At 28.8% G+C, this 17,745-nt stretch overlaps 1 protein-coding gene across 2 annotated transcripts in view; it reads left to right on the top strand.

Annotated features, from left to right (window-relative positions):
- The window catches only part of LOC147066095 (trissin receptor-like), a 345,308-nt gene extending 327,828 nt beyond the window's left edge, over window positions 1–17,480 (top strand). For both annotated transcript variants that reach the window (XM_085955488.1, XM_085955487.1), the window contains exons 6-7: window positions 10,789–10,932; window positions 16,762–17,480. In XM_085955488.1, the coding sequence (XP_085811614.1) occupies window positions 10,789–10,932; window positions 16,762–17,277 (660 nt within the window). In that variant the 3' untranslated portion in view covers window positions 17,278–17,480. The remainder of the gene's footprint in view (window positions 1–10,788; window positions 10,933–16,761) is intronic.
- Window positions 17,481–17,745: the final 265 nt, after the last annotated feature.

Here is a 17,745-nt window from a genome sequence, read left to right as displayed (position 1 = left end):
CTATATTTTTTGTTAAACTATTTCTTTTATTCAACGAATATTTTACAATATTTGATAATGTAACATTCTTTATATTGAATATACATAATTTAAAAACACCTCAAATAAACTTACTATAAAAAAATGTTTAAATACGACGTCACACGGGACTTCAATCTAGTGGCTACAGATTCAAGCCCCATTGGACGTCGCATTTATTCACAAAAAGATTTTTTCTAGTAGATATCTGAGGTTTTTTAAATTATGTATATTCAATATATTATTCTGTTAGTTAAAACATAAATTACCATACAACTCATATATTAAATTATTATTACTAATTATACTTTAATACAATTTATTCAAAGCTGATTGTCAAATGACTCATTAAACATGTATTCATACAATTAAATGTTAGGTTTAATTAAATTTAAAATAATAACCACCATACATCTATCATTTCAATGATACGCGTAAATCCCCAGAATTCGCGCCTATTATTAAAAGGTCAATATCGGCAACATAGATTGCGTCAACCACAGTAGGTATCCATCCATAATAATACGTCATATGACAGGTATTCAATCTATGGAAAAAGTAGTGGCTCAGAACGAAACCATTTAAAATACGACCAAGACATGCCTAACCAAAAAAATTACTGAGCTAAATTAGCAATTTACCAGCTAGTCTATTTTATTTAAATTTATTCAGATGGTTTTGCATCTCGACCTATGTTTTATTTAATAGGATATAATGTATTTTTGTTTCTCAACCTTTTTTTGCCTGTGGCCTACTTTTGAGTGTAATATTTCTGTGAAAAAGTGAGCTTAAAAAGTTTCACCGTTTTCACAATTATTACATTGTGAGATTTGCTGCCTAAAGTTTGTAAGTAAACTAAAGTCGATAATTCAGGTATTTAGAGTTAACAAATGATTATGTGTCTATACATAAATATGAATGTTTGAAAAAAAGTCATGCTCATCCGATATGTAGAACATGAACATAAAGCAAAAAGAAATTAGCAGTATGCCTGATATTAGAGGGCATATTATCAAATTTAAAATTGCAATTACTCCATAACATGATTTCGAGACTTACCAACTGTTGGCAGTAACCACACGAATATCATTATAAGAAAAGTAATTTTAACATTTCCTTATATACTACATACGTACGATTAAACTTTCTGAAGCCTCTTTAAAAAAAATAAGTGAGAATGGTTTTAGTACACCTAGTTTAAAATTTTGTTACATATCAAAATAAGTTTTTTTTATTAAAAACGGACAAATTAAATATCACATTTAGCACAAGCTACACTTTTCCAAATTGTAGACGCTTAAAATTTTCGCCCTTTTGCCATCTTGAGGTTTACTTAAATTAGTTTTTATAACAATTTGAACAATCAATTTTCTATGTAGTCCGCCTAGAGTTTGCTTTGGCCACAACGCTGACACATGTCCTTTGGTTGATACCTATGTGTTTTATATTTATAGATATATTTTATTTTAAATTTTACATTTTTTTATATTTTACATAGATTACCTATGTGTTTTATTGTATACCTATGTGTGTTGATTACAATGACATTATTAAATGGACGACGCATTCAATACAGTAGCTAGCAAGTAAACTCGCGCATTCGCATGTTTACGAAGACGTCACGCAATTCCATTACGCGATATCACGCATCGGGAATTTATAGCAATATGACCTTTATTGTGATGGCGTCAGAGCAGTGTTTCTAATGTCAATGTTTATTTGAGCGAACCCGTTCGAGCCGAAACTTTCGGCAGACCCAACAAAAAGCATCTGGAATTTATAGCAATATCACCTTTATTGTAATGGTGTTAGAACAGATTATGCCATTCGGCAGACCCGACAATAAAGTGAGTGTCATTTTCTTTTCCAGATGATTCGTCCATATATTAATGTCATTGGTTGATTACTATATGTTTTAAATGATCAAGTTTTGTTACTATGAATAAAATATTTTTTTAGCCTACTCGTACTATATACAATATACATTATCATAAACTTGGCATTATTTTTCACGTAATAATTTTGTTAATTAAGTGGCCGCGTGGTTTAAGCGTCGGCCTATGGTGTCATGGGTCCCAGGTTTAAATCTTGGGTCTGGCAAGTACACATATCGTTTTTCAATTTATGTATCAGTCATAGTATGGATCTAATAGGTTGAGCAAGTGGCTAACATCCATTTCTCGTAAAAACAAAATCTCTTAATAAAAACCTCCACTCTTTAGAGGCCTATATATGATCTTATTATGATCGGATATGGTCAGAACAAAACAATTAGGTAGATGAGTAACTTTTCTTCTTGATGGCTGCATATATAATCATATGTATTTTTCATATAATTATACAATAAGAATATTTTTACAAAACCATAGAATCTCATTTATTCTACAATATTTTTTGAGCCGCAGAAAATAATCACATTGGCTGAAACTTATTTTTCCGACAACAAGTAGGTATTTATAATTTATTATATATTCATCAATATCAAATTTATAGAAGAACAGACTTTCATAATAAAAATTCACACTTTTCGAAATCTATCCATTCTGAAAAGCTTGAAAAAATAGAAAAAATAGATAAATAAAATTATACAGTTGAAAAGAAAGAAAAGTAACCCAAGTGAAAACAGTATTTCATCTGAATATCTTCGCTCGATAAAACGTTCTTTTTATGTTTAAAAATAGTAACGATAAGTTATTATTCTGGAGGTTTGTAGGTAGGTACATGTTACCAACTTACATTATCCGTTATTTATGGGTAATTAAACATATATTGTGTTTATTTTGGCATTCTTTATATTTTTTTGGTTACTTTAACATAAAAATATTTATATACTCACTGACCCGGCGAACTTCTTACCGCCTCAGAATCAATAATCTTGTATTAACTTATTAGCTGAATTAAATTCAGTTTTTTATTTAGTTAAAATGAATACTCAAAATGAATAAGTTCAATAAATGTGCAAAAATCAAATTAAAATGAAAAGTATTTTAATTACATTGAACTGTACACCCACGATGACCGCGTGGATTAAGCGCCGGTCTATAGTATCGAGGGTCTTAGGTTCGAATCCTGGGTCTGGCAAGTTCACATATTGTTTTTCAATTTGTGCATGAGTCAGAGTATGGTCCTAATAGGTTGAAAAAGTGGCTGACATCCATTTTTCGTAAAAATAAAATCTGTTAATACAAACCTCTACACTGTGGAGGCCCATATGATCATATTAGGATCGGACATGATCAAAAGAAAAAGAATGTAATTCATGTGGCAGCAAAGCATTTGTTTTATTGAAGCGAATCGAAATGATTCGCGTAGCATTGTTGCACTACTTTCTGTTAAACTATTTGCTGGATGGGTTGCACTCGGGTCGATTCCCTTCATTGAAGCACCTTATGATATACGACATTTTTTGTTTTGTTGTCAGATGATGGTTAGCACATGAATATTGCTACGTACAATTGACCGTGAGAGAAACATTCATTTTATAGATTCAGGCCACAAACACTCAAGGATTGGCCTTGTAATTTTTTGATCGTCATGCCGAATGCAAGACAAATTGGAAATTGAATTCGTTTAAACTCAAATGGCATATTGGTTGGGATCATCTAAATTCTCAGAATGAGAACTTCCTCACCTTTGAACATTCCTTTGATTATCGTCGCGTGAATCACATTTCCCATGAGTTTTCTCACCACCAAACGCGTTCCGTTATATAGTTTTGGTTGGTTTAGATTTCAAATCATGATGGCTACTGAGCCAACATTCAGTTGTAAATTGTGCGGTGGCAAGCCAGGCAGATCCAATGAGTTTAAAAATTCAGTATTCGTATTTACTAAACTTTTTACAAAAATGACGTATAAAAATAATTTATTTTATTTTATAAACTAGTATGATAAAAACTTCTTTCTGTTGGTATCTTTTATCAAAGATAAATTCCGTTAGTATAGAACTGTGGTGCACAAACGCGGCCCAAAATGGCATTTTATTGCGGCCCAAAATAAAAAGTATTCATCACCAAATTTTTCGTTGAATACGATAAAAATCTGTATTCAATGTGTGAACAAATTATGCAGTAGTAACGGTATATAGTCTGACTCGTCACTGATAGAAAACTTAATGCTATTTTTTATTATTTAATACGATTATATTTTCACGGGTATAGATTTTCGACTGAAATTCATCTTTTTACAATGAGTCACAAGTCTGTGGTGCAGGTGCAGTCTATGTTTAGATTATTGTTTTCAAAACGCGCATTTTAGTGTTTGTCTTAACAGAAAAAATACAGTTCGGTTAAGAAACATTTGTTTGTGTACATAATTATTATGTATGTATAGTGCATATATAAAGTTCTTTATGTACTTATATTGTTTTCTAACAAATTAATCGTGTCTGAACTAATTCTATTCGTGCAAATATGCACGTAATGCGGAGTGTGATTAAAGTTGCTGATAAAATTATGTAACTATTAAATTGAAAATTAAACATGAAATGTATATTTCATCTAGTATAATATATCATTATTTTTCAACACTTTTACCCTTCGCGGCCCGTGAAAAATTAGAAATTGGATAAATTGGCCCTTCTTTCAAAAAGCTTGTGCACCACTATTATAGAACATCTTAATGTATTTATGTGTTAATATCTGGAATATAATATAACTATTATTTAATTAGACATAAAAAATATTGTTTTTATTTATTGATTAAATATTTTATACACCATGAAAATATCTTGATGCATTAAATCGTAATTGAAAAAACTGAGTTATTTTATATGTTACACAATAATTATTATCCTGTTGACTGTGTTTCAGACAGATATTGAATAAATTTAACAACTGTCTAACCCAGCCGCCGAAACTAAGACTTCTAAAACAGTAAACGTGTAAATGAAATTTTCATACCCTGTTGTTCTTAACACTCAATATCTCTATTTGTAAATTAAGTGGTTTTTCACATTTAATTTGACCAATTTACACTTCAAATAGTTGTTTTCTTTTAAATTAGTCTGCTGAGAATGGTGAAAATTTCAATTTTATATATTTTTTTAAATAGGTACGTACTTATAACGTGTATTTTTTCTTCACTAAAGTTTGCTTTCTAAATAAATTAATATTAAAAAAAAAATGATTATACTAAATGTTTTATGATTATACTAAATGCATACCTAATTAACATTATTTATTATACCATCAGATAATAATGATAACCTAAATTTCAAACATTTATAATATAACTTTGCTCGGGGTGGCATTTATTCACATTTTGTTTAATTTAGAATATGTCTTTAAGTGAATGAAACTAGTTCTTATCGTTCATAAATAATATAAATTACAGTGGTGAGAGGTAGGGGTGGGCTTTTAAGATTCGACATAAATATAGTGCATACAAAAATTTCTCAGTCATACTTATTCGTTTTCATTGAATACAATTTGCAGATGGTCCTAGTAAGTTTTTAAAATTCAATTAAGCCCTGCCTAACCAAACCATAATAGATAAAACATATTCTTATATCTAAAATTATGTTTAGTTTATTGGCATAATTTTAGATATTTTATAGATAAATGAGTATTTTTTTACTATGGCTTGGATTAAGCAGGATTTAATTGAATTTAAAAATCTAACAAACACTATCTACACATTTTAGTTTTAGTTCAATGAAAACAAATACGTTTGACTGACAATGTTAAATTAAATTTGATATAGTATAATGTTGTTTTACAGACACAATGCAAATGAATCATAATAATATAGTGTTATAGTAAACCAAAGCTACAATATTAACTTCTGTTACGTGTAGTGAATATATTATACTATTACTATAATACGATTATTAAAGTTATTCTACGAGGCTCACCGTAATCGTTTAAACTCTTAGTACCTACTTAGTTTAAATAGAGTAACTTTAATCTCAGTTATAGCCCTTAAAGCCCAAGAGACTTGATCGAAATTTTAACAAAATACCATAACTTCAATTGATTTGAGTTTTAATAACCTTTTGAAACACATAAAATTTTATTTAATTACTACCTAACATTGTATTCATAATATTTATATTATATTCTATTAACTTTGTGGGAACTCCATGGATCTTCAATCATAGTGTATATTTAAGTTATCATCATAATTTGTTTAAGTACCTTAGATCCTATGTTACTTTGTAAGAAAGCTAGTTGTTATGTATGTCTTTTAATAACAGTTACAAATCATTTTCAATGGCACGTTCTGCGGTTAGTAAACTCATTAAGCAGATCGCCTCAACGATGATTTCATATTAACACACAACATTTTTCTTGCTTAATCAACTGTTTATAATAATTCGGAATGCGAACATGATAATATCGAATCATTGTTATTACAAGAAAATTACTTGTCCGATCGTGGAAGAATGCACTTCTTGCAACTTTGTATAATAAAATGTATTATTAATTATTTTATAACGCGATTTCGTAATACAAAAAGAGTCGTTTTCTGTAAATTGTTTACCAGAGTATGAACTCTGCATCGGTCATGCAGTAAACAATGACATGCATCTTTAAGTCGTTCGCGGAAATGCAAAGTTAACATAGCATTTCCGTTGTCTAAAATCAGTATAAAAACTCAGAAAGCGAGACACCTAATAACACAAGTCGTCAAATCATTCTAACATCCAGACAAATCTACGATCTAACGATTAGTAATTTTCTCACGACGCATCTCCGTAATTATTAACTGTCAAAAATCACTCAAATATCATATTACGTGTCTCTATTCGCACAAAATTCTTATATTCATTGAAATCAACCTACCCCCATCATCCATCCCTTACGATAACTTTATATTTTAATTGAAACACCTTTTCAATAGAATTTTTTTTTCGTTAACCTTGTAACAATCCGTATTGTACAATATTATACGTAATACCATTACCAAGTAACTAAAATATATAATAATAATATTATTATGACAATGGTAATTCTAAAAGAGTTACTGATAATAATATAAATAAAATAGAGATTGTATTATTTATATTTATTAATTGTTTATGATAAAACATAATATATTTTTAACCTATCTTAAACAATAAAATTCTTTTGTTAAGTTTTTTTTCATATTTGGTGGGTATTTTCTCTTAAAAACCCAAATTTGAATCGCGCTGAAAGCACGTCTAAGGGGTGATTTATTTATAAAGCTGTAAGTAAGTAGTCACATGTTACGACTGGCTTTGTTTCACTTCCTTTGCCAATGCCAGCCATTGCCAAATAATATATCAAATCCAATAAAACCCCAACGTTTTAAGACTAGGTTAAATCTCGGTTGTCGTTCACATATAAAATACTTTAGTGGTATCTTATAACTAAAAAATATAGGTAGTGAGAAACAAAACAATTCGTAACAAACAGTATATTCATTTGTTGCCATTTAGAGACCTCTATTTATTTAGTCACACTAATTAAATAAATGCGATTTATTAGTTTTGCGTTAATCTATTGTGATGAGTAAATCCAAATATACGCGATTTTGGTAGGTAAATAATATATACTGTAGACTTTTGGCTAGCAAATACTTAGGCCAATTGTATAAATATGATAGATTTTACTGAAGAGAGGTAAATATTACATACATTTTTATCACAAACGATTTAAGATCATTTTCCGTTACAAAAAATAGAAAAACGATGGTGATATAATCTGATGACCTCAATTTTATTATTAAGTGAAAACAAATTCGACTCAATCAATTCATAATAATCAACAATCTTCAAAAATAATCAAAATCAATACATAATATTAAACGGAATTTCAAACAATCATTTTTTTAATAAATTGAAATAGTAAATAATAGCTCAAAAGCGCCAATTTGTAATTACTCCCGCAGGAAAGGATAACTATTATTTTATAATCAATTTTAATTATAAAATGGTATTTTTAAATAATTATGCATTTGTTACAAACTATTGTCCCTAAAATACAAAAATTAACCACTTATCATTAATTATCTGACTGCACCAATATGTCAATATTGACATTTAAATACCACCTGCAAAATTTTCAATTAAATGTACTATTATTGCATCCGTTATAAATCATGGTTTCTCATTCCAATTTATTTAGCCAATCAAACAATTGTGTTGCAGATATTTAAATATTTTATTTCAGATATCGAGCACAATATTGAATTCTGATAACCAAAATGCAATAAATTACAACCGTGTGGTTTTTCTGCAATACTGTACAAGTATATCAAATAACACAATCAAATTAACTTTGTAGTTATATTAGTTGGTATGATATATTCAAATTAACTTTCGACGCATAATGTGCTGAATTTTGGCTAAAACAAATTGAACGTAGTAATTTGGAGAAATTAATAATTTACCTACATAGATTACTTATCAAATCAATTATTTAGGTATATTATTAGCAATGGACGAGTGATAAACTAGCCGCTCCTATTAAAAGCCGTGCGTTACGGATTCTAATCTCGTGTATGGAAAATTCACATCTTATTTTTTGTATTTGAACCCAGAGCATTGATCAAATTAATTTAGCAATCAACGAACACCCATTTCTCATAGACAAAATAACATGTACAGAAATTTACCCGTGGGCGACTTTACGAAACAAAATAATCGATTTTTTTAAGGAAATCGAATCAAAATAACCATTTAATTATTTCCCTAAAATTACATTTGAAGGTTGTACCGACCACAACAAGAGTTATAAATAACAAATAATTTACTTGTAATGTATTCATATTCCTTTTAATAATAATGACAAGTTGTTTTGAAAAAAGAATCGAAAGTGAGAGTTGTTATGATTTTTTCTGATGAAATTATATGAGCCCTGCGAAAAAAATATCTACGGCATAATATATAAATAAAAATGTTTTGATTGGCATTAGAATCGATTGTTTACTTTTTAATCAATGTTATTTTAATAATTCAATCATCTTTCTAATAGTCTATATATATAAATAATTCAGTAACAAAGAGTGGAGGTAGGTTGCTAAGGTGCGACATAAATTGCGCACACTAAACTTTGTCAGTCAACCGTATTTGTTTTCATTGAACTAAGACAACAACATATAGATAGTGTGTATTTGTTTTTAAAATTTAATTAAACACTGCCTAATCTAACTCATAGATAAATAATAGTTAAATAATATTCGTTTATCTACATAATATCTAAAAGTATGCCATAAGAAATACATCGACATATGATATATGCAGGGCAAAATGAAAATAAATAAGTATGACTGAAAAAATGTGCACTATTTTGTCGGATCACTCGTAGCATACTTAAACTATTATGCTTTTGTTTAGACAGGACTTAATTGAATTTTAAATACTTACAAACACTATGTACACATTGTAGTCTTAGTTCAATGAAACCAAATACATTTGACTAACAAAGATTTGTATGCAATATTTATGTCGGATCTTAACAACATTTATCTCCACCCTTCGCTACTGTACATTTTACCGAGGTGAACTTTAACACATTTTTGTCATTTTTGACATTTCAAAATATTTCATATTTGAAAGAATATTCCAATATGGTAAATAGGGTAATAGTTACAGTCAACATGCTTCATATTTTCTTGGGTTGTATTTTGCAGTGGTCTCGCATTATTATGCTGCAGTATGATGACGCTTTGATGCTGTTGTCTTGCCAAGATATCTTTCCGATTTCATGAATGTATCGTTGTACTTTTAAACAGCTATTTTTTGCACATTTAATCTAAGATCCGACTCAACCAGTATTTTTAGAGCATATTTACAGAATACATCAAGACTCTTATTTCCAATACTAATAGTTTTTTGGATTAACGTGTACACATTTATTGACCTTCAAAATATCTCCCTAAATATATAATGTTTTTTTTATTACTGATATTTCGTTCAATTTGAATTAAAATTTAAGTAAGAGACAATGACGTTTAAGTTCTTACAAAGGTTAGCAGACCAATATATTATTTTGGGATAAAAGATTTTTTTTGTTATTAAAAAATCTACATTCAAAATTATGTATAATATACGTATTCTCCAAATATTACAGACGTAATTCAAACAATGACTATTTTAACAAAATTTAAACAAAGACTATTTTACTTAGCTGTATATTAAAAAGATTTTGATGACTTATATTGATCATTAATATGAAAACATATTGCAGACAATATCAATATGTATCTAGATATTAACAAATATATAACATTACTTATTAATTTATAACAATATAACGCAGATCGATAAGCATTTCATGTAACAACTACTAGTTAAAATCGTCTTAATTAACTAAGATGCCCGTAGCTTAAATTTAAAGGCATATTGGCGTCTATCCAGCAGATACAGGTACAAGTCCCGTCGGGTGTCGTATTTGTTTTCTACAAAATGATTTTTTCTAGCGTGTATATATGCATGAGATGTTTTCAAATTATGTATATTCAATCAATTACACTTGCTTTTATTTACTTATTTATTTGTATTTCACCTATTTTTAAATAATATAGCAAGTACAGAAAAACTAATAAAATATAACGATCAAAATAGAAGACACAAAGGAGTAGAGTAATGTCTTTCGCAGAAAACGAATTTTGCGGCGTTGATATCGAACAAAGAAAATGCTACCGCCAAGAACTGACTCCAAAATACAAAAGCCTAACGTTACGCCTTTATATAAAGCCGGCGACAATTCCCGGTCTATATTTGTATGTATAATATAATAAGAAATGTTTTTAGTGTAACAGATATGATTTGTGGATTGAATCTAATATTTTACTGTACTGACAGTTGCTATACACTCGCATAGCGGTTGCTCTCTGGCGCAGCTCCCGCAGCATTGAGAGGGTGGCGATGACTAAGGCTGCATCCACCCCTTCAACTCCATGTGTGGGGCAGGATTGTTCTCACCATTTCACCCCCATCGATACACAGGTAATAAATAAGTTTATCTCCCGCCTATGACGCTATTTGTTTAAACTGTTAACGTGATAACGAGAATTCTAACATTTCGAAAATATTAGAACGTGTGTGAACCTATAAATTTAACATGTTTGACAATTTCATTTATGTTTCGCATTTACGAATAGTGTACAAAACTGCCGTATTATAAATTGTGAAAATTCAATATTTATCCATATGGGTTCCGTTAATATTATGATTTCACTTGTGTTAATGATTAAAGTTGTATTTCTGCAAATATACCGATTATATTTTTTATTTTTCTTCATCTGCTTTTATTGGTATAGTAATACCAAAATTAATCGGTTTAATATAGATTATTGAATGATTTTTAAAACATTTTTGATATATGAATAATTATTCATTCAATTTTATGTTTATGATAATATCACACTTCAATACTGAAAAGGACACGCAAATTTATTCGGTATTTATTAATTTTCTAAAAAAAATTTCATGGAATAAATTTCGAAAGTTTGGCAAGAGAAAACTTAACCTATATTTATTTTAATTGAAAATAGTTGTCATGAAAAACGATTTGATGTTAAAATCATTTAGAAAAAAATCGATAGTCATAAGAACCAGGATAATTAACAATTAATATGGACATTTCAATAAAATGTAACCACTAAAACAATATTTATTTTTCTTGATAAAAAAGAAGTTGGGAATGCCTATTTCATTTTGAAAAAAAAATGTTTTAGTTTAATGTATCATCGCTTTATTTGGTTTCATATAATTATTAATTATAATTAGCAAAAAAAATATAGTTCATATTATTTTTAATATGAACTTTTTATATGTTTAAGTATTTAAGTACTAATAATATATATATATATATATTATATATGTAGCAATCATACTACTCAGCGTTATAAGGATGACACACTTTAATAATATGTATGTTTTGTTGTCAAAACAAAACAATGGAGCGAAACGATTGTCACTATTTCCTTAATCATAACTAGATTAGTGGGGTCTATTATGATTGATTTAATTGCATGAAATGCATTTGTATAAATACCAAGGAAAATCCATAAATCCTCACTCACATCACTCGACACAGTCAATCGTCATTCCACTCGAGTCCAGTCTCTTGGATATATATCTCGATACATCGCCAGTCAATTCAATAATATAGTCAATTTTATCAGTACACACGTACACACGATTATAACATTACTCTCATCTTATCATCTTTTTCATTGTATTTATTTATTCTTTTATCGATAAATAAACTTTCTCCTCCTAACATCCAAGCAACAACGACCTTATCCCCATCACTCTTCATCATCCCCAAATACATATATTATATTCTTTATGATAATAGTGTAGTGAAACCAACTGTTTTTTTTATATGTTAGTGTCTTTAAAAAATTCTTCCTTCCTCTGGGTCTATTCTATACTTATCGACCGCTAAAAGTGATAAAGTGATAAATGATATCAAACTTAGGGTAGGTTTGTATCAAAGTATTAGCACTTATTGTAACAATTATAATAAGTCGGTTGTAATACTTGTAATTGTTGTAATAACTGCTATATTTTAACAGCAGCAAGAGATGTGCTGTTAAAATGTAGCGCTTATTGCAACAATTACAACCAACGTATTTTAATTGTTACAATAAGTGCTAATACTTTGATACAAACCTATCTTAAATATTTATCACTTTAGCGATCGATAAGTACAGAATAGACCCACTCGTGTTGCTATTTTTATTCTAATTCAATATGCCCATTGCCAATAATTCGATTATTGGGATAAAATTTGAATGTCGTATACTCATAAGTGTAACAATCTTATTATGTTTTTATTATAAATAAATGAAATTACCTCACAAAATATGCGTCGTTATGATGAGCAATACATGAATATATAATATTACCATGATAAAGGGAAAACACTCATTCATACAACGCCCTCTGGGATTGTACGAAAATTTTCCGGACACGTCGGAAATGTTTGACCCGCTGTAAAATTTATTAGGATGAGCACAAGTTACACCAAATAAATCACGTTGAAGTCATAAAATAAGAAATCCCAAAGCAAAATCCCACTGATGAAAAAAAGAATACTTTGCAGTAAAAGAAACATTTATTTGAAAAAAAATCTCTGATATAAGTACACAAAGTAGTACTTTCAAATAACTGTTAAAAAACATACAAAATATTTTTGAAGAAAATCATTCATTCACTCGTAGGCACAAAATTATAACCCTTACGTAATTAGTGAGAGGCTGCAAAGATGATTTCTATAATACTTGTTTATCTAATATTATTTTATTTATACAATAGGTCACTGAGAATTAAAAATGGAATGATATATTTTTACATTACGTATATTATATTATTATAAAGTGAGCGAAGAGTATCTGTTCGAGAAAAGTAAGCGATGGGTAACCGAAAAAACATACATATACATATAAATTTAAGTATACATATTATTTGCATATTAATTGTAAATAATTATATTCGCAAACCAAATGTTAACATCGGAATATAAATATAGGAGAATAAACTAGAATTTAATACTCACAAGTAATTTTGTATTAATTTTTCTAGATAAGAATTTCGTTTAAATAGAATTATATATATATGTGTCATATATGGCAAAGAGTTCATTAAAGCACCAATCTGAGGCATAATATCGTGGCATAATAATTGTTGACTCTTGATTATTTTTTCATTCGCATATAACTTCTAGCTAATTCTAACTAATAAGCTTCTAGAATTCATCATGAGACATACAAAACTATTCAAAAATCTAATATGTACACTTTACGCCTCATTAGTGCGCAGTATTCTTGAATATGGGTCAATTATCTTTAGTCTTAATGAAGTTTTCCACAAGCTTCTTTTATAGCGCGATCAGAAAAAAATCTTCTGTGTCATTATTTTAAGTATTATTTTCCTTCCAATAATTCTTCAAATGATCACTTTCCGACTGCCATTCTACAAGGCATGCTCACTTTTTACTCTCTTGAATCTTGTAAGTCACTTCAAGTCTTGAGAAATGTTTGCCTGCTATCACGAGGAATGGTTTCCAATCCTGGTTTCCTACAGATTTTTTTATTTATACGCGCCTGTCAAATGTCTATGTGGTCGCAACCATGACCCATTCTGGGTCAGAACTGTTTCCTCGTGTCAAGCTTATCAGGCACCATTAGCGAGGGGTGCAAGAGTAGTCAACGAGCTCCCGTAAGATATAAATTTATGTGATGTGTAGACAATTTTATTTTACTGTACAAAATTGTTTGTTTTTATTTTTTCCTTTTCTCTCTTGTGGGGATAATATTTATTAAAATGCAAATCGCATGTTGTGAATGTCCTAAATTTTGATTTATGTACAGAATTTTTTGTTTTCTATAGTTAATTTTTTTTTTTTATTATATTTAAATATATAAATAAATATCGACAGAATATTATTTTCATATACTTAATTCTGTTTTCACAATCATACGGTTTTGTTTCTCTGGTTATGCGGTAAGCTCCACACTATAAACTTAGGTTTTTTTTCCAAATAGCGGGATTATTTTTTACATCACCATCACATTCCATAGATGTTTAACTCATCAATCATATATGTAATAATCCAGGCTATATTTTCATTTTATTCGTATTTATATTCATTTCTCTATCAATTAGTAATATTGTAAATTTTATAAACGAATTATTAATCAAATGTATTGTGTTATTAAATATTGATTAATCATAAATATTTATAATATTAATACTATTGGCCAAAGGTACTTGATAGAATTTTAATTTAAATTCTAATGGATTAAGTTTTGTACTATTCCATTTGAATGGAATGGAATAGTGCAAAACTTAAGTCAGTGTTATTTTAAGTGCCTATTGCTTCATATTTTGTTTTATGTTAATAATTTATAATATTTGGTTTAGTGTCCATAATGATGTATTATGCAATATTAATATCCAATTTCATTAATTTTAATTTAATTGTTCTTGACAAAATATTATTGGATGGATATTTTAATGTATTAGTAGATTATTTGTGTCACATTTTGAATTTGTTTTGATAAATGCCTGTTGTATAAAGATTATTTACTTGAAAATGTCCCTCTGAGGTGGACGAAGCTGGTCCAAATTTATTTATTATAAGTGGACTAAGTACTATAATAATGTTGCGTTTTTATTAAATTAATAATACAATGTATGTTCACTGTGAATTGACAGTTAATAAAATAAAATAAATTTTCATTAAACATTATTAAACACTCAAAATTTATATTATAGAATAGGATGTTTTTCGATTTGCTGATAATATTACGGTTTAGTCTTTATGATGACGTCATTTTAGTCTGGAACAACATTGTTTCAATTTATTTCAAAGATAAATCTATGACCGTTTTGCGTGCGAACACAAGTTAAATAATTATGGCTTATCTGTATAGCAAATGAGTTTTACAGACACCCAGATGTCTCGCGAGTGATTGAACGAAAAAACACATTTTCAATTAACTACCTAATCACTTAGGTAGCTATGTATTTTGGATACAGATATTCTTGCCTGCTATACTATAACAGTTTATAAAATTTATATGAATATAAATAAATTACTATCTATTTATTATTGTTTATTAGTAATACTAATAATTATCTAGTCTACGGTTAAAGTATATTTTAAGACAATATAGCTATCAACGTAATCATTTTGAACATACATAATTTGAAAATACATGTGAGAAATATATAACCAAGAGAAAAGGTCTTTTTTTAAATTTGTCATAATCATAAATCACATTTTGCGATTTTGTCATTTTTGAATTAAATGATTCTAAATGCATTAACAATATATAAAGAAAAATAGTTAAAAATAATAGTTATTAAAAACCACCTGAGTACTATTTTTTGCGATTATTTCAATACTCGGTTTTAGGAATATGTGAGTTGTGACTCTAGGCAATTCAATTTGAAAATTCGTTGAATAAAAAAAATAGTCTTGTAATAATATTTTGGCTGTTGTATTTAACCAATAAAAATAATAATTATTTTATTTAGGCACTGCTGTTTCGTGGTAAAAATCATGATAGTTAAAAGAAATAACAAATACTATTTCAATTGGGTACCTACCTATGTTAATTGAATATTTTTATTTTTACAATATCAAAAATAAAAGTCATAGTGTTATTTGTATATATATTAGGCATTAAAACCCATTCACTGCCGACCTTTCCTTTAATATTTATTTACCACATTTAAATAACATGCTAATTATATCCAATGGACACCTGATGGGCAACGAGTTAAGTGAAAAATATGAGTATCCACAGAGTAGAAGTTGCAGTACCCAATTGCGGGATTTAAACTGTGGTTCACAGCTTTAGAGGTAACCTCGTTACAAACCAGGAGAGCGTGGGTGCAAGATTTATAGCATTTAACAAATAGATTAAGTGAATGACTATAGAAACCTAGTTGGAAGGTGACCAAGTCCACGCGAAATTTTATCGTAAACCAAATACGTGTCATCATCATGATCATTGAAAGCTTTCACTTGATGCCTTCACCTCTTAACCACCCTTAGCCTTTTAATTAAACTTAATTATTTAATCGATCAAACGGGCTCTTGGTTTCCCTTTAGGTATTATTTTTATATATTTTGGGTATCACCAGATAATAAGATTTAATCAATAATCACAATTTGTTTTTAAATCATATTAAGTACCTATTGGAATATTCGGAAAATATTATAATCATTTATGTATATATTATAATCTACGACATTTGACAAAACATTTTTAATGCTATAAAACTTTGATGGTTGATTATTTTCTCTTGATATAGGTAACCAACGACTCTGGAAGCAGTAGCACTCACGTAGTGACGACTACTTGGCGGTCACGTAGCACAGCTAACTCCAATAATACCCATCTCGGACACCTATCGCAAAATGTTCTGCGAGCTCGCCGAGGAGTAATTCGAATGTTAATTGTCGTAGTTCTTACATTTGCAGTTTGCAATCTCCCATTCCACGCAAGAAAAATGTGGCAGTACTGGTCTACTAACTACCAGGGTGAAAGTGACTTCAGTACCCTTTTCACCCCACTGACGTTTCTCATAACTTATTTCAACTCCGGAATTAACCCCTTCTTGTACGCCTTCCTGTCGCGCAACTTTCGCAAAGGTACGAGAGAGCTTATATTTTGTACTTGTAAAGGCAAAAAAAAGCAGAGTGGTAATCTTTTATCAAACCAGCAGTCGGGTAATCAACAAATGTCAATGCTACACCGTAGCTCTACGAGGTCTACGAGGGCTCCGTGTAGCTCTGTCACACATGCAACGAATGGGGAAGATACTTGAAAGTTATCAAAGTGTAAGTTAAGAGTAAACTTTTCAATTGAAGAAAACTGACAAACCCAATATAGATAAACAGTATATATTATAAATTAATAATATTTTTAAAACGTGTGCTTGCCAAATTGCTTTAATATGTTTTTTTTCTTGTGATAATAAGTGCCAAAAATAGCAGTGTTATTTAAATAAATAAACATTCAAATAAAAAAGACAATGAAATAAATATTAAATTAATTACAATTTCCATATTATTAAGTTATTATAATATACTTTTAGTAACAAATAATATACCTAGTATGTGTATCTAAAAAATCATATTATTTTTTTATTATTTTTAGAACGTCTTTCTTTTTAATAATTTTGTATTTTCATTAACTAACACGAAAAGATGTTTGTTCGCAAAAAATATTCACAGAAATACATTAATTGATTACCATATCGCATGCGCTATTCTTTAGATTGTAATTGAAAAAT

The sequence above is a fragment of the Rhyacophila brunnea genome, unplaced genomic scaffold (genome assembly GCF_057557595.1).
Source record: "Rhyacophila brunnea isolate RB1 unplaced genomic scaffold, BYU_Rbru_1.0 scaffold_5, whole genome shotgun sequence".
In the NCBI taxonomy this organism is placed as follows: Eukaryota; Metazoa; Arthropoda; class Insecta; order Trichoptera; family Rhyacophilidae; genus Rhyacophila; species Rhyacophila brunnea.
The sequence above is the reverse complement of the archived record's forward strand: the minus strand, read 5'-3'. Positions and strand labels throughout refer to the sequence as shown.